The 24,479-nt window shown below is 44.6% G+C and overlaps 1 protein-coding gene across 2 annotated transcripts in view; it reads right to left on the bottom strand.

The window, feature by feature from the left end:
- The window catches only part of ccdc18 (coiled-coil domain containing 18), a 235,617-nt gene that overhangs the window by 69,388 nt on the left and 141,750 nt on the right, over window positions 1-24,479 (bottom strand). For both annotated transcript variants that reach the window (XM_070886607.1, XM_070886608.1), the window contains exons 22-23: window positions 7,282-7,381; window positions 6,325-6,441 (exon numbers count right to left, since the gene is read on the bottom strand). In XM_070886607.1, the coding sequence (XP_070742708.1) occupies window positions 6,325-6,441; window positions 7,282-7,381 (217 nt within the window). The remainder of the gene's footprint in view (window positions 1-6,324; window positions 6,442-7,281; window positions 7,382-24,479) is intronic.

Here is a 24,479-nt window from a genome sequence, read left to right as displayed (position 1 = left end):
TTTCCCCAATATATCAAGATCTGCGCACAGATTTTTAGTCTCCTCCACCATCCTTACACTTGCATAAATCTTTGCATCAGTCGCAAACATGTGGATAATTCCCCATCACCCACATCTAGATCATTAATAAAGACAGAAAAGAGCAAAGGTCCCAACACCAATCCTACGTCACCAATAATTTGCCTCCAAGCAAGTTCACAGCCATTGATAAAGGGTACTGGAAATCTGGAACTGTTTCACCCAAAAAGCTGTTGAGGTGAAATCAATTGAAAATGTTAAAACTGAGACTGATAGAATTTTGTTGGGCAAGCGTGTTAAGGATTATAGAACCAAGGCACGTAAAATGGAGTTAAGATACGGATCAGCCAAGATGTAATTGACTGATAGAACCGGCTCACGGCTTACTCCTGTTCCTATGTTCCAATAACAACTTTCTGTCCATGGGCACACAGCCAATTCATGATCCACTGCAGCAGCTTGCCACTATTTCCACAAGATTCTATCTAGTAGAGCAGGGGTTCTCAACTGGGGGTAGGCGAGAAGGTTCAAGGGGTATGCCTGTCAATCAGTGCAAGGAGAAGACGAGACCCTCCGAATGGACGCCACTGGCTGGACATGCCTGTCAATCACACAGTTGCCATCAAGGTTAGGTTACAGTGCAGCCGCCTGCCTGGAGTCAGGATCACTGGGGTGAAGGTGCAGTGTGCAGTGGGAGTGCAAGTGCAGCCCGAGGGGGTTATTAGACAGCTAAAGGCAAGTCAGTAAGTACCTCAGCAACCCGAGTGTTTATTAGCACGTAATCCTGGCCAGTAATAAGTACAGTTTTAACTATTCAGGTTACGCCCTCTACCCAGCAGCCTGATTGTACGGTTATCCAGCTCAGAGCTTCAGAAATCTTCTGCTTACAGTAATAGGAAATGTACAGCAACAACATTCTCTTTAAAGCTTAGTCATTGAATTATTTTAGTTACAAACCATTACTGTCTATTTCCCCACAGGGTCTTTGCACAGGTGCAGTGCTACCCGGCTTGCTACCGACTAGAAATTCAAGGTCATAAATAATGCCTACCCATGATAATTTTTCTTAGTTAATGATCGCTGATGTATATTTAATCACCGAGTACTGGATTCATATATTCAGTTGGTCATTAAAATATTCAAGAAAGAAGCGTGCATGTTTTTATGTATGCATTAATTGAATGTTATCCATGATTTGAAAAAAAAAACAACCTCTTCATCCCCACCCCACCACCCACTTCCCCCCGAACAGCATTTATGTAATTTGGTGACCTCGAAGCCTGCAACAGGGGATTAGTTTCTGCTCGAGATTGTTTCCTGCTTGGCTCACAACAGCTCACTGGTAAATTTTCAGGGGGTTGCGTACTTCGATTTCATGAAATTACCCCATTTGTGTAACCTCCATGCCTTAGTTGATTCAGTCTCTCCTGTGATTAATTGTGTTGAAAAGGTGAAATAAAGGCCTTGCACTCGCTTATACAGAAAAAATACATGTGTTGTGTTACAGGGGATCTGTGGAATTTTGATAACATGGGAGGTGGGCCTCAAAAGCAAAAAGGTTGAGAACCTCTGTTGTAGAGCAATCTAATGTGAGGTACCTTATCAAATGCATTCTGAAAAGCCAGGTGCTCAACGTATGGATTTCCTCATCCACTCCCAAAAAAATTCAATCAAATTAGTAAGACACAACCTTGTATTCCAGAAGCCGTTTAAGTCCCCCATATAATACCTTCACTGTCCATATAGAGCAACTTATGATACCTTTAAGCATCATACCTATAAATTAAGTCATGTTCATAGGTCTATAGTTTCCCTGATTCTGCCTTGTTACCCTTTTTAAAAATAGAAACTACATGAGCATCCTTCTAGTTCATAGAAACATAGAAAATAGGTGCAGGAGCAGGCCATTCAGCCCTTCTAGCCTGCACCACCATTCAATATGTTCATGGCTGAACATGAAACTTCAGTACCCCCTTCCTGCTTTCACGCCATACCCCTTGATCCCCCGAGTAGTAAGGACTTCATCTAACTCCCTTTTGAATATATTTAGTGAATTGGCCTCAACTACTTTCTGTGGTAGAGAATTCCACAGGTTCACCACTCTCTGGGTGAAGAAGTTTCTCCTCATCTCGGTCCTAAATGGCTTACCCCTTATCCTTAGACTGTGACCCCTGGTTCTGGACTTCCCCAACATTGGGAACATTCTTCCTGCATCCAACCTGTCCAAACCCGTCAGAATTTTAAACGTTTCTATGAGGTCCCCTCTCACTCTTCTGAACTCCAGTGAATACAAGCCCAGTTGATCCAGTCTTTCTTGATAGGTCAGTCCCACCATCCCGGGAATCAGTCTGGTGAATCTTCGCTGCACTCCCTCAATAGCAAGAATGTCCTTCCTCAAGTTAGGAGACCAAAACTGTACACAATACTCCAGGTGTGGCCTCACCAAGGCCCTGTACAACTGTAGCAACACCTCCCTGCCCCTGTACTCAAATCCCCTCGCTATGAAGGCCAACATGCGATTTGCTTTCTTAACCGCCTGCTGTACCTGCATGCCAACCTTCAATGACTGATGTACCATGACACCCAGGTCTCATTGCACCTTCCCTTTTCCTAATCTGTCACCATTCAGATAATAGTCTGTCTCTCTGTTTTTACCACCAAAGTGGATAACCTCACATTTATCCACATTATACTTCATCTGCCACGCATTTGCCCACTCACCTAACCTATCCAAGTCACTCTGCAGCCTCATAGCATCCTCCTCGCAGCTCACACTGCCACCCAACTTAGTGTCATCCGCAAATTTGGAGATAGTACATTTAATCCCCTCGTCTAAATCATTAATGTACAATGTAAACAGCTGGGGCCCCAGCACAGAACCCTGCGGTACCCCACTAGTCACTGCCTGCCATTCCGAAAAGTACCCATTTACTCCTACTCTTTGCTTCATGTCTGACAACCAGTTCTCAATCCACGTCAGCACACTACCCCCAATCCCATGTGCTTTAACTTTGCACATTAATCTCCTGTGTGGGACCTTGTCGAAAGCCTTCTGAAAGTCCAAATATACCACATCAACTGGTTCTCCTTTGTCCACTTTACTGGAAACATCCAGAAGATTTGTCAAGCATGATCTCCCTTTCACAAATCCATGCTGACTTGGACCTATCATGTCACCATTTTCCAAATGCGCTGCTATGACATCCTTAATAATTGATTCCATCATTTTACCCACTACTGAGGTCAGGCTGACCGGTCTATAATTCCCTGCTTTCTCTCTCCCTCCTTTTTTAAAAAGTGGGGTTACATTGGCTACCCTCCACTCGATAGGAACTGATCCAGAGTCAATGGAATGTTGGAAAATGACTGTCAATGCATCCGCTATTTCCAAGGCCACCTCCTTAAGTACTCTGGGATGCAGTCCATCAGGCCCTGGGGATTTATCGGCCTTCAATCCCATCAATTTCCCGACTAATAAAGATTTCCCTCAGTTCCTCCTCCTTACTAGACCCTCTGACCACTTTTATATCCGGAAGGTTGTTTGTGTCCTCCTTAGTGAATACTGAACCAAAGTACTTGTTCAATTGGTCTGCCATTTCTTTGTTCCCCGTTATGACTTCCCCTGATTCTGACTGCAGGGGACCTACATTTGTCTTTACTAACCTTTTTCTCTTTATATACCTATAGAAACTTTTGCAATCCGCCTTAATGTTCCCTGCAAGCTTCTTCTCGTACTCCATTTTCCCTGCCCTAATCAAACCCTTTGTCCTCCTCTGCTGAGTTCTAAATTTCTCCCAGTCCGCAGGTTCGCTGCTATTTCTGGCCAATTTGTATGCCATTTCCTTGGCTTTAATACTATCCCTGATTACGCTAGATAGCCACGGTTGAGCCACCTTCCCTTTTTTATTTTTACACCAGACAGGAATGTACAATTGTTGTAATTCATCCATGCGGTCTCTAAATGTCTGCCATTGCCCATCCAGTCAACCCCTTAAGTATCATTAGCCAATCTATCTTAGCCAATTCATGCCTCATACCTTCAAAGTTACCCTTCTTTAAGTTCTGGACCATGGTCTCTGAATTAACTGTTTCATTCTCTATCCTAATGTAGAATTCCACCATATTATGGTCACTCTTCCCTAAGGGGCCTCGCACAATGAGATTGCTAATTAATCCTCTCTCATTACACAACACCCAGTCTAAGATGGCCTCCCCCCTAGTTGGTTCCTCGACATATTGGTCTAGAAAACCATCCCTTATGCACTCCAGGAAATCCTCCTCCACCGTATTGCTTCCAGTTTGGCTAGCTCTATGTGCATATTAAAGTCACCCATTATAACTGCTGCACCTTTATTGCATGCACTCCTAATTTCCTGTTTGATGCCCTCCCCAACATCACTACTACTGTTTGGAGGTCTGTACACAACTCCCACTAACGATTTTTGCCCTTTAGTGTTCTGCAGCTCTACCCATATAGATTCCACATCATCCAAGCTAATGTCTGTTCAAGGTAACTGTCCCTGACTTTATCAAGCTGTTAAAGATACGGGCTAGAGACTCAAAGTTATGTCCCATCTCCTTAAGGACCCTCGGGCAAATCTCATCTGAGCCGGCAGCAAGACCTATTTTAAGGTTTCTAATTTTGTCGAAGATGATATCCTCATTCATTTTAATATTTACAATTTTACTGTTAATTGTGCAATTTCTTGCTGATAGTTGAGCAGTGCCTTGGAGAGTAAAGACTGATGCAGTGTAATATTTTAATAACTCTTCCATACCCTGGGATTCTATTTGAATCTATCCCAGGGAATTTTCATTGGCCCTATATGGTCTTTAACGGGCCTAACTCCTAATGTAGCTAAATAGGCTATTACCATTGCTCCTCCAATTGTCTACTATCTTCTTCTCCAGTGATCCTTTAATTGTGTGTGATATATGTTTTGTTTTCCTGAGAATTACATTCTTTTAATCTATGAAAGCATCTTTGGGGTTTAGCACTTATTTGCCTTTGCACATGACCATCAGTATCTTAGCTTAGTCTTTTGAGTTTAGGGACATACAATTTCTTTGTGCTTTAATATACTCTTAAAGATCTACCATTTAATTTCTATATCGGCAGCATCCTCACTGAGTTGAGTTGACCAACTAGCCCAAACTCTTCAATGTCCACTCAAACTCGGACGTGCTCGGTCATCTGTGATGACTTGAACTCCTCTATTGATCTTTAATGTGGATAAATGTGGATAAACAGAGAGACAGACTCTTATCTGAATGGTGACAGATTAGGAAAAGGGGAGGTGCAAAGAGACCTGGGTGTCATGGTAGATCAGTCATTGAAGGTTGGCATGCAGGTGCAGCAGGCGGTTAAGAAAGCAAATGGCATGTTGGCCTTAATAGCAAGGGGATTTGAGTACAGGGGCAGGGAGGTGTTGCTACAGTTGTACAGGGCCTTGGTGAGGCCACACCTGGAGTATTGTGTACAGTTTTGGTCTCCTAACCTGAGGAAGGACATTCTTGCTATTGAGGGAGTGCAGCGAAGGTTCACCAGACTGATTCCCGGGATGGCGGGACTGACCTATCAAGAAAGACTGGATCAACTGGGCTTGTATTCACTGGAGTTCAGAAGAATGAGAGGGGACCTCATAGAAACATATAAAATTCTGACGGGGTTAGACAGGTTAGATGCAGGAAGAATGTTCCCAATGTTGGGGAAGTCCCGAACCAGAGGTCACAGTCTAAGGATAAGGGGTAAGCCATTTAGGACCGAGATGCGGAGGAACTTCTTCACCCAGAGAGTGGTGAACCTGTGGAATTCTCTACCACAGAAAGTTGTTGAGGCCAATTCACTAAATATATTCAAAAAGGAGTTAGATGAGGTCCTTACTACTAGGGGGATCAAGGGGTATGGCGAGAAAGCAGGAATGGGGTACTGAAGTTTCATGTTCAGCCATGAACTCATTGAATGGCGGTGCAGGCTAGAAGGGCCGAATGGCCTGCTCCTGCACCTATTTTCTATGTTTCTATGTTTCCATAACCATCTTGCCTCCAGACATTCCCTTTTGTTCTTTCCTCCCTGCCCACTTTCCCTGCCCCTGCACTTGCTTACAACCTGTTATGTCTCTAACTTTTTCCAGTTCGGATGAAAGCCATCGACCTGAAACGTTAACTCTATTTCTCTCTCCACAGAGGCTGCCTGACCTGATGAGTATTTCTTGCATTTTATGATTTTAGCTCTAATGTACTACTTTACTGTGCCATCATTAAAATTCAGAGATTAGGATAAAGACAAAGTTAAGCTCCGCAAACCTGTTTACTGCGCTCCTTAACGCTCAACTCGGATTTCTCCAAAGAACCTTGTAAACAGATAATTTTCTGCTCCATCTCAGTTTTGTGTTCACGAACATTCATATCCAATTGTGTAAGCTGCAGAATGAAAGATACTTATATGCAACTAATCTGGTATTAAACTTCATAATTTTAGATTCTATTTAGACTAAAAAGTTCTATACAGAAAAAGGAAATTTGCAGCTAGAGCTTTAATGCTGCATACAACTAATTAGCACTTTAATAATAAAAAAATTCTTCCTAAGAGTACATGGATTAATTCTCAATATATTGCACAGTATCTGCCTAACTGGGCTAATTTAATGAAGGGAGTTTCTCGGTAATGCTAAGTATTCCTATTAAGATAGACTGTTTATTTTTGCCAAAAGTAAATTTGAAATAGTATTATCACCTAAATTATTAAAAGCCACATCAATAATAAAGACGCTTTATTTAAATGCTGATCAATAAATCCCTGTACTGCAGACATAGTTGGCTCAATTTACACTAAATAGCTGCAGAAAATAGTATCAACCGACTTCAGATTTCCTAATTTTCAAGATGCTAATTCAACATCATCAACCTGTCTCTCCTCTGGCAAAATCCCCAACTGCTTCAAAACTGTCATATCGATCCCCTCAAGGAATCCACCTAAACTTGCCCACTCATTCCCAACTACTGGCCTATCAGAGTTATCATTTGACAGTTGAAATACTTTTCAAATCTAGTAAAATATCAAGCAAAATATTCAAAATGTATTATCACAGCTCAAATGGTTGGTGCTTGTCTCAAATCAACCTAATGTTTGCCCCCAAAAATCCAGACGATGTGAATACTATGCATCGACATGGAAAATACATGTTAGTTTTATTTCTTCAGTTAATAATTATGAGTAGAGTATCATCAACTGATTTAAAAATAATTTATTCCTCAAGATACCTGAGCTGCTCTCTGTTGGAGCTCCCATTGTCTATCTTTAAGAGCCTGGTCCAAGTCAATGATTTTCTCATCTCTCTCCTGCAATTCACATTTGCATTGCCTATAAGAGAAAAAAAACATTGTTCAGTAAGTGTTCAAAATCACTATGCTTTTGTAAAACATTCTTAAAAGGAGTCATGAAGTGATCCACTATAACAGCCCATCATGATTATCTTGCCAATTGATGAAACCCAACAGTTGTAAATAGTCAGAAAAACCAAACCAAATTCAATTTTACATTGTTCCATCCAAAATAGTATGGTGCAGCAATTTACCAAGGATTTTAAGCATTTGCAATATCTACTGACAATGGAGTACACTTAAATTGTGCTCATAGATAAATCATTATACCATTATAAGGGCAACTTGGCTTGGTGAGCACAACAGATCCCATGAATTTCCTCCTTCTTCTTAGATGGTTCCTCGTATCTAGGATAACTTGCTTCAATGCCAAAAAGGATGAGTTCGCAAGTGTTTCAAGGAAGGACCGAATATTCCAGATCCTGAACTATATATATTGAAGGGTGGAAGATGCCAGTGCGTGGATTTTTTTTAGTGTGTGGTGGCCGTTGCACACCAGCCACCACACGGGTTTGACAGAGCTAGGTCTTGGTCAGTGGTAAGGATTAACCAAAACCACTGGAGACCAGCTCTGCTGCACGGACCTAATGCGTACACATATTGCAGTATGGGCTGGCCCGTGCTGCCCCTGGGCCCTTGCCTCTTCTGGCCCCAAACTCGCGCCTCTCCTGGACCCCGATCACGTCGCTCTACAATTTCTCGCCGCTCCTGCTGTACCTGCCCAAGCTCCAATCAGTGACCTAGATTATGGCGACGTCCAATCCAGTCACACACTTTACAGCTGTCGCCCTCCCGAACCAGCTCGTGCTGCACCTTGCAATGGGAGGAGGAATAGCGTGGCGGCCTGGCATCCAGCGTGGCCCTGACCTGCGAGGAACCATCAGCGGCAGGTCAGGGCCTTAAAAGGAGCAGCGTGGTGGCATACCACTGCAAGATGAATTTCCACACTGAACACATGTAGCATAATTAATTGCCCAAGGATTGCAATTTTGGAGTGCATTACACCCATAAGAAAGGGAGAGACTGAGCGCTGTGTGTAATGAGCAAGTGTGACCTTAGCTCCTTTAATAAGATTCCAGACTGCAGGTACCTCGTGGGTGGCCTGCTTATATGCTGGGATCCCTTGGGACTCCAACAGGTGGGCCCTCTGGTGGTAGTGTAATACAGGTTACAATGGGTTAAATACACATCATCACTTATTTACAAGGTGAGACGATCTGGGGCTTTCTGCTCTCTTGTCGATCGTCTCGGTACAAATGCGGGTGTGGATGGGTTGGTCAGTTCTTCACTGGGCTGATGAGCAGCCGGCCTTGCGGGCTGCTGGTGATGATGAGTTCGGTTTCGTGGTCAACCCTGATTTCAGTTGCCACTTGTGTGTGTGTGTTGGAGGGTCAAAGTTGGTGGTGTCCTCTTCGGGTTATTCGTAGCTGTTGGTGAACCACAATTTGATTTGATCCAAATGTTTTCTGTGCGTTGGTCCATTGGCCAATTTGACCCGAAGCACCCTACTCCCCTCTTTGGCTGTGACCGTGCCAGCGAGCCATTTGGGACCATGTCCTTAATTGAGCGCAAACACAGGATCATTGATCTCAATATCACGTGACAAATTTGCATGGTCATGGTACACACTTTGTTGATGCTGCTTTCCCTCCACGTGATCATGGAGATCAGGATGGACAAGCGAGCCTTGTTTTAAAGGCCCTTTTCATGAGCAGCTCGGCTGGGGCAACCCCGGTGAGTGAGTGGGGTCTGGTGCGGTAGCTGAGCAGCACTCGGGATAACCGGGTCTGCAGGGAGCCTTCCGACGCGCATTTCAAGCTTTGCTTGATGGTCTGAACTGCCCGTTCTGCCTGGCCGTTGGATGCGGGCTTGAACGGGGCAGATGTAATATGTTTGATCCCGTTGCGGGTCATGAATTCCTTGAATTCAGCACTGGTGAAGCACAGCCCATTGTCGCTGACTAGGACATCAGGCAAGCCGTGCATGGCAAACATGGCTCGCAGACTTTCAATGGTGGCCGTGGATGTGCTTACAGACATTATTGCACATTCAATCCATTTGGAGTAAGCGTCCACGACAACCAAAAACATTTTGCCTAGAAATGGGCCTGCATAGTCTACATGGATCCGCGACCACGGTTTGGAGGGCCACGACCACAAACTTAGCGGTGCCTCTCTGGGTGCATTGTTCAACTGAGAGAAGTTTTGCACTGGCGTACGCATGACTCTAAATCTGAGTTGATGCCGGGCCACCACACATGGGATCTGGCTATGGCTTTCATCATTACGATGCCTGGGTGGTGCTGTGTAGTTAACATATGAATGTGTCTCTGCCTTTCATGGGCAAGACCATGCAATTACCCCACTATAGACAGTCCGCCTGCAGGGACAACTCGTCTTTGCGTCTGTAGAACGGCTTAATCGTCTCCTGTGTCTCCACTGGAACACCGGACCAGTTCCCATGGAGGACACAGTTTTTTTTTTTTTACAAAGGACAGTAAAGGATCCTGGCTGGTCCAGATCCTGATCTGGCAGGCCGTAATGGGGACTTCTCGTTCTCAAATGCCTCCACGACCATGAGCAAGTCTGCTGGCTGTGCCATTTTCACCCCAGTGGTGAGCAATGGCAGCCAACTGAGAGCATCTGCGCAGTTCTCTGTGCCCGGTCTGTGGCGGGTTACATAGTTCTATGCCGACAGCGTGAGCACCCATCTTTGGATCCGGGCAGAGGCATTGGTATTAATCCCTTTGCTCTCAGAGAACAGCGATATGAGTGGCTTGTGGTCAGTTTCAAACTTAAACTGGAGGCCAAATAAGTACCAGTGCATTTTTTTTACCCTGAAAACTCATGCCAAAGCCTCTTTTTCAACCATACTGTCGGCCCTTTCGGCCTTGGACAAACTCCTGGACGCATAGGCAACCGGTTGCAAAATCCCCGATTCATTAGCCTGTTGTAAAACAACCTGACCCCGTATGATAACGCATCACAAGCTAGCACTAATCGTTTACAAGGGTTTGTCACAACACAACAGATTTCTAGCTTTCTTAAAGGCAGTCTCTTGTGAAATCCCCCATACCCAGTTGTCTCCCTTGCGCAGTAGCACATGTAGGGGTTTTAGCAGGGTGCTTATCCCAGGTAGGAAATTACTGAAATAGTTAAGGAGTCCCAGGAACGACCACAGCTCCGTCACGTTCTGTGGTCGCGGCACGTTCTTGATGGCCTCCGTCTTGGCGTCGGTGGGTCTGATGCCGTTTGCTGCGATTCTCCTTCCCAAGAATTCGATGTTCTGTGCCAGGAAAACACACTTTAAGCGTTTCAACCTGAGCTCCACGCGATCCAACCGACTAAGAACCTCCTCCAGATTCTTCAAGTGCGCCATGGTGTCCCGACCTGTAACCAATGTCGTCCTGGAAGATCACTGTACATAGAACCGACTTTAGCAGGCTCTCCATATTCCGCTGGAAGATCGCCATGGCCAACCGAATCCCGAACGGGCGGTTGTAGATAAACAGACCTTTGTGCATGTTGATGCAGGTGAGGCCTTTCGAAGACTCCTCCAACTCCTGCGTCATGTAGGCCAAGGTCAGGTCCAGCTTGGTGAACGTCTTCCCTCCAGCCAGGGTCGCAAATAGGTCGTCTGCCTTGGGTACCGGGTACTGGTCCTGCAGCGAAAAACGGTTACTCATTGCTTTATAGTCCCCACAAATTCTAACCGTGCCGTCCTCCTTGAGTACCGGGACAATCGGACTGGCAGTCGTTGAATTCCACTGGCGCAATGATGCCTTAATGTTGCAGCTTGTCCAGTTCAATTTCCACTTTTTCACGCATCATGTACGGTACCACTCGAGCCTTGTGGTGCATATCGGGAACCAAATGGATCTGCACTTTCGCCCCCGAGAAGTTTCCAATGCCTGGCTCGAACAATGATGGGAACTTGCTCAGAACCTGGGTACATGAGGTGTCGCTGACGGACGAAAGCGCTCGGATATCGTCGCAGTTCCAGCGGATTTTTCCCAGCCAGCTTCTGCCAATCAACGTGGGGCCATCCCCTGGTACAATCCACAGCGGGAGTTCATGTGCTGCTCCATCATAGGAGACTTTTGACTTCTGCACTGCCAATTACAAGGATTAGTTCCTTGGTGCAAGTCCTTAGTTTGGTGTGAATGGGGCTGAGCTTGGGCCTGTGTGCTTTATTTCTCCACAGCATGTCGAAGGCCTTTTTACTCATTATGGACTGACTTGCCCGTGTCTAGCTCCATAGATACTGGAATGCCGTTCAGTTCAACTTTCAACATTATTGATGGACATTTCGTAGTGAACGTGTGTACCCTGTACACTTCTGCCTCCTCAGTACAAGACTCCAATTCAGTCTGATCCTCTATAGATTGATCTTCCTCTGCAACGTGGTGGTTGCAGGGTTTGCAGCTCGCCTGCACATTCGTTGGAGGTGTCCCATTGTTCTGCAACCATTGCACGCATAGTGCTTAAAGCGGCATTGATGAGGCCGATGATCACCTCCGCAGCGCTAACAGGGTGTTAACTGCCTCGCATTAACAGTTGATGGCAGACTCTGGGTCAATTGAGGTCGGGCCACAGCAGCCGGCGTGTACGTTCTGCCATGTACATTTCTGCTCAAAACAGACATTACTTTATGCACAAAACTTCTTTCTTCTGCGAAATCTGTTTGGTGTTGTCGCTGGTGGACATAAATGCCTGGACTATCGTTATGGCTTTACTTTGATTCGGAGTTTCTACAGTCAACAGTTTGCAAAGGATTGTCTCATGTCCAATGCCCAATACAAAAAAGTCTCTGAGCATTTATTCTAGGAATCCCTCAAACTCATAATGTCCTGCGAGGTGCCTTAGTTCGACGACGTAGCTCGCCACTTCCTGGCCCTCCGATCGTTGACACATGTAGAACCGATATCTCGCCATCAAAACGCTTTCCTTAGGATTTAGGTGCTCCCAGATCAGCGTACACAATGCCTCGTAGGGTTTCTCTGTTGGTTTTGCCGGGGCCAGGAGATTCTTCATGAGGCCATAGGTTGTTGTCCCACAGACAGTTAGGAGGATCGCCCTTCGTTTGGTAGCGTTCTCGTCCCCTTCCAGCTCATTGGCCACGAAGTATCGGTCGAGTCTCTCCACTAAGGCCTCCTATCGTCCCCCTCTGAGAACTTCTCCAGGATGCCGACTGTTCTTTGCATTTTCGCGTGTTTATTCATTAAGTCATCGCCAATTATTACACTCATAATAAAGGGTGAGAGTGATTGCTGTGTGTAATGAGCAAGTGTGACCTTAGCTCCTTTAATAAGATTCCAGAGTACAGGTACCTCGTGGGTGGCCTGCTTATGTACTGTGCTCCCAAGGGATGCTGGGATCCCTTGGGACTCGGACAGGTGGGCCCTCTGGTGGTCAGGTGTCATGCAGGTTACAAAGGGTTAAATACACAACATTGTGAAAGTCCCAAATGCAGTGAAAATGCAGGTTTCTGAGTGTGTCAGTGATAGCAAATCATCCGTCTGCACCCTCACTATATATAACCTGTGGTATATTACAGTTAAATATCCTAAAAGTCTAACTAAGGCTAAAATGTAACACATACAATGTTCTGGGTACATTCAGATTTTCAAAATAAGAACTAGGCCTTGAAGGAAGATCCAGTTCTGGCAATAAACTAAAATTGTTTTTCTCTAAAGTGAGAGAAAGAGATTAACAATTCCTTCCAACTGCTCTGGACTGAAGTACACAACACAAAACTACTCCAGATCGTTGCCACATGAGCCACGTCACAAGTTACCAGAAAGCATGAAATATTGATGGAGATCAGTAGTCGAAAGTATTTCTCTTTTCCTCTATGAATAGCCAAGAATCTGACATCTACAAAACAGGATTTATGGCAAGATAAAAGGGTTTGATGTCTGGATAGGTTTCTCATTTTAAAGCAAAAAAGTTTTTAAACATATTGACTGGTTAACCACTTCAGATAAGTTTTCAAAATGAAGTACTCCATTCTGTGGAAAAAATTAGCTGTCCAATGTGCAATGCCAATTGCTGCAGGGTCTTCTGCATTTTATATGGTTTTTAAATACAGTATAATTATTTTCAAGTCAGAGTTAAACTTAGAAACACATTTAAATAGAATCCATGTGCACTACACAAAAAGCTATTTGCAATAGCTTGGATATTTTTTTTAAACAAATAAACAAACTCCACAGTTGCAATAAATAACTGAGGAATTAAGAGTATGTATGTGGGTTTATGCGGACACCCATTATCTTCGGCTTGCCCATTCTTTCAGTGATAAGAGTACTGTGTAGTTACAGTCAGCTGTGGAAACATAAATGCACATACTGCTCTGTGTTTAACTGATAGGAAGCCCATAGTGAGCAATATAACCCATCATCATATAGCACAGGAGGCGGCCATTTGGCACATCGTGCCTGTGCCAGCTCTCTGAAAGAGCTACCAACCAGTCCCATTCCCCTGTTCTTCCCCCATTGCTCTGCAATTTTTCCTTTTTAAATATATATTGCAAGTATTCACCTACTGTCTTTCTGCATAGGGACTTCCTCATATCACTTAAAACTGATAGTTACAGCGCACTGTGAGTAATAGGCTGATCCAATTGCTTAAAAGTTTTAAACACAGGGCTGCAAACATATTGCATTAACTGATATTGATGGAAAAAAGTTCCCCATGAGTTTCTAATTACAAATGTTTGGTACTTATTTCAATAAAAACTTCCAGTTAACCAGTGAAAGCAAAGTGGTAAACCCGCAATGGGTAATTCAAACAGATTTTCTGCATTTAGCAAATTATTTAGGATTGAACAAAGACAGTTGATTGTGGGGAAAATCATGGTACGTTCTCAAACAGAAGGCGTGTTTTGTGTGGGTGATTGAACAATTATATTTGCCACTGTTTGATTCATTTATAAATAGAAGAGTCCTACATAAAACAAGTTGGAGCAATTTCAATCCAATTCCTCATGAATTGAGTCAATCATCATATCATCATCATAGGTGGTCCCTCGAACGAGGATGACTTGCTTCCACGAGAGTTCACAGATGTTCCAGTCCTGATCTCCAGTTGAGGGGGTAGAAGATGCCTGTGCGTGGATTTTTTTAACGTGTGGTGACCGTTGCACATCAGCCACAACAAGGGCTTGAAAGAGCTAGGTCTTTATCCAGTGGCAAGGATTAAACAGAGACCTGCTCTGCTGCATGGACCTAGTGCGCGCACACATCGCAGTGTGGGCAGGTCCATGCTGCCCCTGGGCCCTTGGCTCCTCTGGGCCCCGTACCCTCATTTGCCGGGAGCACACGGAAGCCAAACAGCAGAAGGAACATACAACAAATCAAGCACCCCACCCACCCATCCCTTCAACCACCGTCTGCCCCCCACCTGTGAGAGAGACTGCAGATCCCGCGTTGGTCTCATCAGTCACCTTAAAACTCATTTTAGTGTGGAAGCAAGTCATCCTCGACTCCGAGGGACTGCCTAAGAAGAAGAGTAGTCACTGAAGGTGGCAGGGGGCAGGTTGAGTGAGTGGTTAAAAAAGCTTATGGGATCCTGGGCTTCATGAATAGAGGTATAAAAGTACAAAAGCATGGAAATTAAGATGAACCTGTATAAAACACTGGTTCGGCCTCAACTGGAGTATTGTGTCCAATTCTGGATAACGCACTTTAGGTAGGATGTGAAGGCCTTAGCGAGGGTGCAGAAAAGATTTATGAGAATAATTCCAGGGTTGAGGGACTTCAGTTACATAGATAGACTGGGGAAGCTGGGGTTGTTCTCCTTAGAGCAGAGAAGGTTGAGCGGAGATTGCATAGAGTTGTTCAAAATCATGAAGGGTCTGGACAGAGTAGATAGCGAGAAACTGTTCGCATTTGCATAAGAGTCGAGAACCAGAGGACACAGATTTAAAGTGACTGGCTAAAGAACCAAAGGCGACATAAGAAAAAATATTTTTACACAGCGAGTAGTTAGGATCTAGAATGCACTGCCTGAAGGGGTGGTGAAGGTAGACTCAATCACTGCTTTCAAAAGGGAGTTGGATAAGTATATGAAGGAGAGAAATTTGCAGGGCTATGGGGAAAGGGTGGAGGAGTGGGAATAGTTGAAGTGCTCTTGCAGATGAGCCGGCATGGGCTCAACGGGCTGAATGGCCTTCTTCCATGCTGTAACCATTCTATGATTCTATATAGTGGCGTTGGAGGGGGTAGACTACAGATTAACCAGAATGATGCCAGGGCTTAAAGGGCTAAATTATGAGGATAGGTTGCCTCAACTTGGCTTGCATTCCCTTGAGTTTAGAAGATTGAGGGATGATCTGATCGTGGTGTTTAAAATTATTAAGGGATTCGAATGGGTAGATGCAGAGAAACTATTTCCTCTAGTGCAGGCATCCAAAACAAAGAGGCAGAACCTTAAGAACATATTCCTGGCTACAGGATTTTTAGAAAAGATAGAGAGGGGGGGCAAAAAAGGGGGGGCAGTCGTGGTACTGATTAAATAAACTATTACAGCGGTGAGGAGGGATATGATGTTCGAGGGATCATCAAATGAGGCCATATGGGTCGAATTGAAAACTAAAAAGGGGCGATCAAACTGCTGGGCATGTATTATAGACCCCCAAACAGTGGGAGGGAGATAGAGGAGCAAATATGTAGGCAAATTGCTGTGAAGTCCAAAAACCATAGGGTAGTAATAGTAAGGGATTTTAACTATCCAAGTATTGATTGGGACAAATTTAGTGTGAAGGGTATAGAGGGTGCGGAATTCTTGAAATGCATTCAAGAGAACATTTTTAGTCAGTATGTAGCAAGCCCAACACGAGAGGGGGCGGTCTTGGATTTAGTTTTGGGGAATGAAGTTGGGCAGGTTGAAGGGTATTAGTGGGAGAGCACTTGGGTGCTAGTGAGCAGTCAGATTCAAGTTGGTTATGGATAAGGACAAGCATAGGCCTGGAATAAAAGTTACGAATTGGGAAAAAGCTCATTTTGCTAAATTAAAGAGTGATATGGCCATAGTGGACTGGAAATAGCTACTTGTGGGTAAATCAGTGTTGGAACAGTAGGAGGCATTCAAGGAGGAGATCCAGAAGGCACAGGCCAAACATGTGCCCTTAAAGTAAAAGGCTGGGAAAAATAATTCTGGAGCTCCCTGGATGTCTGGGGACTTACAGGGGAGGATTAAGAAAAAAAGGGACGCTTATGTCATATACCAATGGCTAAATACTATATAGAATCTTTAGAGGAATATAGAAAGTTAAGAGGCAAAATTAAAAAGGATATTAGGAATGCCAAGAGAGCACGAGAAATTCTTGGCCAGTAAAGTTAAGAAAAACCCTAAGATGTTCTATACATAGATTAAGAGTAAGAGGGTAATTAAAGAAAGGGTAGGGCATATTAGAGACCATGAGGGTAATCTTTGTGTAGAGGCAGAAGATGTTGGTAGGGTTCTTAACAAATACTTTGCGTCTGTTTTCACAAAGGAAAGTGGCAATGCTATTGAGGAGGAGTGTGATATTCTGAATGAAATAAATATAGTGAGAGAGGAAGTTTTAAGGGGTTTAGCAGCTTTGAAAGTAGATAAGTCCCCAGGCCCTGAGCGAAGTAAAAGAGGAAATAGCAGAGGCCTTGACCATCATTTCCCAGTCCTCTTTGGATCTGGGCATGGTGCCGGAGGATTGGAGGACTGCTAATGTAGTACCCTTGTTTAAGAACGGAGAAAAGGATAGACTGAGTAATTACAGGCCTGTCAGCCTAACCTCAGTGGTGGGAAAATTATTGGAAAAAATCCTGAAAGACAGGATAAATCTATATTTGGAAAGGCAAGGATTAATTAGGGACAGTCAGCACAGATTTGTTAAGGGAAGATCGTGTTTGACTAACCTGATTCAATAAAGTAGGACTGGCCATCATTTGACACAACTAGCAATCTCACTTAGAGACCATAAGAAGCACTTTAGTGTTGCAAATGTAAAATTTCACACTGGTGTAATAGAGGGTGCTCTTCTGAGGCTGGGATTAAGATACTTTGTTGAGGAACTTCGCTACACCGGATTTTCGGGGGCGGGAGTGGGCTGAAATTCAACTTTGGCGGTCGTGCAAAATGGGTGATATCAAAATCAGCAACTTGTTTTACAACAGATCGGATTTTCAATGGAAACGAAAATCGAGCGGGGAGTAAAACAGGCTGCTGATTTGCTATCATCCATTTTCTGCTACCAAGGTCAAATTTCAACACATGGGTGTTAAAAGTGGAAATTCATTCTATCTTTCTGCACTGATATCACTCACTTGGACGAGTACAAAATTGTGTCCAATCTTAAAAGGTGGAATTCAGTTTTACAATTATTCTAAGTGAAAATAAGTTGAAATTAATATATAATTTTGAAATTTCATATCCCTACTCAAGTAACTTTCATTATTAATGAAAATAGAATAGTGTTTAGAAAATAACACCGCTTCTTTAATTAAAAAAAATAATTATGCCCCCAAAAGACCTAGATATCCTCAATTAGGATATTCAATTGTGGATATGTTGACTGGAACCATAAAGCTTTTGAGCAGTACAAAAACGTTGCCTTATTATTTATTTCTTCCCCTCCATCATGAGATTGAAAAACTCACCCTCTAGGGAGGTCTAAGTAACAAGACAATCATTATTTTTTTTACACAAAAAGGCTTGAAGAGATTCACTATCATGTTTATTAAGCTGCATATGATTAAGAATTTACTAGACAACAAACTTTAATACAAGTAATACAAAATCAAAGTGCGCCATTTATTTTGGTGGGCTATATTACTTATAAATAATAAAGATTGCTTTCATAGTGGCGAGAGAAGCAAATATTCACTATGGTACTTTACAATAATTAATGTGCAAATATGGATTGAATATTAAATGTATTGAATGTAATACTTATTATATATGAAATGTAAATATGTATAAGTGAAATCCATTTGTAAAGAAATATTATTGGAGGATCTATGGGCTCAATTTTCTCCAGTATTTGCTCCATTTTTTTTTTGGAGTAGGCTGCTTTTTCTTGCCTAACTTAAAAATCCCCAGTTTCCCCAATTAATTTGCACCAGTGTAACTGACTTAGTTACATTGGGGGCATTACCAGCCACCTACGCCAGTTCTTGCCATTTAGGCAACTTTGGCCAGCTGATAGTTACTCCATTTCTACTTAGGTCAGCGTATGTGGCCTCTCGAGAAAACCCTTGCGGAGAGTTAAAGAAATCGGCGCCGGTAAGTACATCGGAGGCCATTCGGCCTGGACTAGGGGCGGGAAGCGGGGAGGTCCTGGACCTGAACCAACCAAGCCTTTGCAATGTTAAATAAATCAATGCAGAGTACATTTGCAAACAAAAACTACTAGCGAGACATTGAAAAATAAAATCAATTCAATAGAAACACCACTTCTCAGAGAGAACAGACTTGCAAAACCATCCTTCACACAATTAAAATAATGAAGAAATAATCATTACCGCAATTCTATAAGAAATAAAAAATTGAAGTCGTACCTTCAGCATTAAACTCCAATGCACTCGGCCCGGGAGGGCAGCGGGCCAGTGCGGGAGGCCACTCGGCCTGGGCTAGGGGCGGGAGAACACACCGGGAGGCCACTCGGTCTGGGCTAGGGGCGGGAGGGAGCGAACTGGCCGGCATCAGGGCCACAGAGCGGCGGCAAGTCAACGTAGAGGCTGGGGACGGGGAGGGAGCATACAGACCCTCCAACAACCCGGTAAACAATAGCACGCCATACAGCCCCTTTAACAATAAGCACGGTCACAATATTGTGTATGTCCTAATGTAATTAATCTCTTGTTAAGGAATATGAAAGAGGTAGTGTGAGTGGCTTCAACAATGAGGCCATTTTCAATGCAGTCCCTCAACTATTCCCTCAGCCATGGTATTTTGAACAAACAGTCTTCAGTCTTAAGTGATTGCAGCGTTTCGCTGTACTGATGGCATTACCTGTTGCAGCGCAGTTTGTAGGCTGGGAGCTCGACACTGAAGTGAACGCACCGCTCTGGCAGGTTCGCCACTTCAAAGGCAGTTTGAACACAGCCTTTCACTCAAGGGTCGTGCTGAACTGCCACCGTGGATGCGCAGACGTCCCGGCACATTTTTCTGGCACACACTGCAGGCTCCACTCCCGAGGTGACTGGCCACGCTGCGCGGGTCCAGAGTAGAGGCCAAACATCGGCGAAAGTGGGAAGATTTTTTTCTGGAGCATCTACTGACGTAATGAAGCGCCACAACTCGAGCAAGTACGCTAAAAAACGGGCTCGGGGAAAATTGAGCCCTATGACGTTAACTTTTAAATCAAGTTTTCGACGATCATCATGCAGAAGGTTGATCTAATCCCTTTCCTGCCTGGTGTTTAAATAAGGTACAAAAGGGACCATAATGAGCGTCAAAAATTGTTCAATGCATACCGGATTGAAAAAATGATTCAGCAGAAGACAGGAAGGAAAGGTCATCAAAACATTGTTCAGGTTTTAGTATTTCAAATACTGTACAGTGACATTGATTCAATTTGATACAACCACACCTGAAGTACTTCGTACAGTTTTAGTCTCCTTATTTAAGGAGGGATATACTTACATTGGAGGCAGTTCAGAGAATGTTCACTGGGTTGATTCCCGAGATAAAGGGGTTGTCTTAGGATGAAAGATTGAGCAGGTTGGGCCTATACTCATTGGAGTTTAGAAGAATGAGAGGTGGTCTTATTGAAACGTATAAGATTCTGAGGGGGCTGGACAGTGTAGATCAGAGAGGATGTTTCTCCTCATGGGGGAATCTGAAACTTGGGAACATAGTTGTAGAATAAGGGGTCGCACATTTAAAATGGAGATGAGGAGGAATCTCTTCTCTGAGGGTCGTGAATATTTGGAATTCTCTACACCAGACAGCTATTGAGGCTGGGTCATTGAATATATTTAAGATAGAGATAGACAGATTTTTGAACGCTAGGGGAGTCGACGGTTACGGGGAACGGGCAGAAAAATGGAGCTGAGGCCAAGTTCAGATCAGTCATGATCTTATTGAATGGTGGAACAGGCTTGAGGGGCCAAATGACCTACTCCTGCTCCTATTTCTTATGATCTTGCGGCTTTTGAGGAGCTACATTAGACCAATTTTCTTTTGCCATTACAATAAAATTGCTGCCTTGATTTCACAGCAGAAAAATTACTTGCTGTTCTTCAAAGAAAATTCAAGACTTACACACCTTCCCCATAACCATACAACAGTAGGTCCAAATTCTTGTATGCAACTAAGCAATCTCCTATTGCAGTGAATGGAAAAATCTCATACTAAAAATTGTGCAAATTCTCATACTAAACAGTGTAAGTACTGAAATAATGAAAAAAGAAACTCTTAATATATAAATGAGTCTAATATTAAAGCTACTTTAAAAATTGAATAAAAACTATTCTGACATGGATTAAGTAAATTCCAGTCTCAGTGCATTCCTGCTGCCACTTTCCAGTTATAGGTTTTTCCCTATCCGCAGAGAGTTGCTCTGTTGATCATCATCATCATCAGAGGCAAATCCTCGGATTCGAGGATAACTTGCTTCCACATTAAAAATGAGTTCTCAGATGACTGATAAGTCCGATGCGGGAACTACAGTCTCTATCGCAGGTTGGACAGGACGTTGAAAGGACGTTGGTTGATGTGCCGGTTTGTTCCAAGTGCTTGCTTTGTCATGCGCTTAGTCTCCGCTTGCTCCCAGTGAAGAGACTCAAAGTGTTCGGCGCCTTCACCGATTATTCTCTTCCACTTGGAGCGATCCTGCGCCAGGGATTTCCAGGTGTCGGTTGGGATTTTGAATTTCTTCAAGGAGGCCCTGAAGGTGTCCTTGAAGCATTTTCTCTGCCGTGTCAGAGCTCCGAGTAGAGAGCTTACTTTGGGAGTCTCGTATCGGGCATGCTGACGATGTGGCCCGTCCATCGGTGCTGATCGAGCATGGTCAATGCGTCGATGCTGAGGATGTTGGCCTGGGCGAGAACACTGACGTTGGTGCGCCTATCCTGCTAATGGATTTGCAGCATCTTCCGGAAGCAGCGTTGGTGGTACTTCTCCAGTGCTTTGATGTGCCTGCTGTAAATAGTCCATGTCTCAGAAGCATATATGAGGGCAGGTATCACTATTGCTTTGTAGACCATGAGCTTTGTGCTAGTTTTAAGATTCTGGTCTTCAAACACTCTGTTCCTTAGGTGACCAAAGGCTGCGCTGGCACACTGAACGCGGTGTTGGACCTAGTCATCGATGTATGAAAAATGGTCCACGTTGTCCAAGGCCTCATCTTTAATTTTAATAATCGGGGGCAGTGCTGTATTGAGGGGGCAGGTTGATAGAGCACCTTTGTTTTATGGCTGTTTAGTGTAAGGCCCATGCTCTTGTACGCTACGGTGAATGTGTTGCCGATGGTTTGGAGTTTGACCTCAGAGTGAGCGCACGCGCAAGCATCATCTACATATTGTAATTCGATGACAGAGGATGGCACGACCTTGGGTCTGGTCTGGAGCCAACAGAGGTTGAACAGTTTCCCATTTGTACTACGGGAAGTTTGCTGACAGTGAGATGTAGCATTACAGCGAGGAAGATCGAGAAGAGCGTTGGTGCGGTGACACAGTCTTGCTTCACCCCGGTTCGTACATGAATTGGGTCTGAGGTGGATTCAGTGGTCAGGTTCACAGCTTGCATGTTATCATGAAGCAAGCGAAGGATGGTGACAGACTTTTGAGGACAGCCGAATTTGAAGAGTACGCTCCATAATCCCTCACGGTTGACAGTGTCAAAGAAGGCCATATACAGAGGTTGGTGTTGTTCTTTGCATTTCTCTTGAATTTGTCGCATGGTGAAAATCATGTCCATTGTACTACTTAGTGGGCGGAATCAGCATTGCGACTCTGGGAGGAGCTTTTCTGCCACAGGGAGAAGGCAGTTGAGGAAGATTCTTGTGATAACTTTCCCCGTAGTAGACAGCAGGGAAATTCCTCTGTAGCTACCGCAATTGAACTTATCCCCTTTCTTGAAGATGGTCACGATTACGGTGTCTTGAGATCCCATGGCATGCTCTCTCCTGCCAAATAAGAGAAATGATCTCTTGTAATCACGCCAATAGTGCTTCTCCACCATGTTTCAGTGCTTTGGCGGGTATTCCATCTACTCCTGAGGCCTTGTTGTTCCTCAGTTGTTGAATGGCCTTTTCAACCTCATGCGCATAGCATGCTGTGGGATGGAGTCGTGTACACTCATGTCGAAGACAGAGTCTCGGTTAAGGAGATCTTCAAAGTGCTCCTTCCAGCGAACATTGACTGTCTCTCTATCCTTGAGAACTTCTCCGTTCTTCAACCGCAGTGGCGTAGGTCTTTACTGCACTGAAGAATCCATGCACGTCGTGGTTGTCGGCTAATTGCTGGATCTCCTGCGCTTTCGCCACCCACCATCGGTTCTTCACCATGGTTAGGTTGCGAGTTTTTTGTTGGACCTCGGCCTTCAGACGTCTGAAGATCTGCTTTCTTGCACTCGAGTTGTCTTGCTGTTTCCAATTCAAGAATGCCGTGCGCTTGCAGCTTATTAACTCCTGGTCGAGTGACCGAGCGTCTCCTCACAGGTCTTAATTATGGAGGGCAGACCAGGCGCCATGAGCACCCTGCGTCTCTGGATCACTGAGTCGTCAGGTTGGTAATGAAGCGCTGGCTGAACAGCGCTTTCTTAGCATGGTCTTTGAGTGCTCCAGCATTGATTTTCCTGCGGCATTGTTTCTGCCGCCGCCGCTGTTTTTAAGACAACATTGATGGACATCACCAAGCGGTTTAGGCGGTGGTCTGTCCAGCAGTCGTGAGTTCCTGTCATGGCATGGGTGATGCGCACGTCCTTGCAGTCTCTCGCTTGAACGATGACGTAGTCTAACAGATGCCAGTGATTTGATCGAGGGTGTTGCCATGAAGACTTGTACTTAACTTTGACGGAAAGTTGGTTACGATAAGGCCATGTTTTAAGCATTTTGTCAGCAGGAGGTACCGTTGGAGTTGGTTTTCCCTACCCCTCTCTGCTGATCACATCTCCCCAGAGGCATGTGTTCTTTCCAACTCTGGCGCTAAAGTCGTCAAGGAGGATCAGCTCGTCGCCCGTTGGCACTCGGGACAGGAATTCTTCAAGGCTGGAGTAGAATTCCTCTTTGATCTCATCTGTAGCTTCCAGTGTTGGGGCGTATGCACTGATGACCATAGTGCATTGCTGCAGGGCTAGGTTGAGCCAAAGGGTCATGAGTCGTTCGTTTATCCATCAAGGGGAGTCTCTGAGACAGCCAAATAGCTCATTTTTTATGACAAAGCCCATCCCATGGAGGCGGCGTACTTCTTTCAGTTTACCTCTCCAGCAGAATGTGTAACCACCACCTTGTTCCCTGAGCCGGCCTTCCCCTTCCCACTGGGTCTCACTTAGGGCGGTGATATCTACGTCAAAGCGTCTGAGTTCCCAGGAAACGATGGCAGTACAATGTTCCAGTCTGTTGCTGTTGGGATTCTCCATGAGTGTCCTGATGTTCCAGGTCCCGAACTTCATTTTAAGCGGTGGAAGATGCCTGTTCGTGAATTCTTTTATCGTGGGGTTGCCGTAGCACACCAGCTACCATACGGGCTTGACAGAGCAAGGTCTTGGTCCAGTGGCAAGGGGATCCAAGACGACTGGACACCAGATTCTGCTGCATTAGGCTAGAACATACATATAAATGCAAACATCCTCCTACTGTCCACCGTCCTCCTTCCCACAGGACCGCTCTCCCTGGAATTCATAGGACATTCCCTTGTTGGTCCCTTTCTCCGCTCTTCGGCGCTTCCGACCTCTGCACCTCGCCACTCCATGCCGGTCGCGACCTCCGCTCCTTGGTCCTGACTCCTCGACTGGGCTTCACCCCGCTCCAAGATATGCAGCCAATCAGCTACTTGGTTTCTAATGTCTAATTTTGTGGCTCACTTTAAATTTGTCGCCCCCATCGAGACGGTTGTTGATTTTGCTGCTGCGGTTGCTAGCTTTTCTTAGCTT

This window comes from Pristiophorus japonicus, chromosome 8, assembly GCF_044704955.1.
Source record: "Pristiophorus japonicus isolate sPriJap1 chromosome 8, sPriJap1.hap1, whole genome shotgun sequence".
NCBI lineage: Eukaryota > Metazoa > Chordata > Chondrichthyes > Pristiophoridae > Pristiophorus > Pristiophorus japonicus.
The sequence above is the reverse complement of the archived record's forward strand: the minus strand, read 5'-3'. Positions and strand labels throughout refer to the sequence as shown.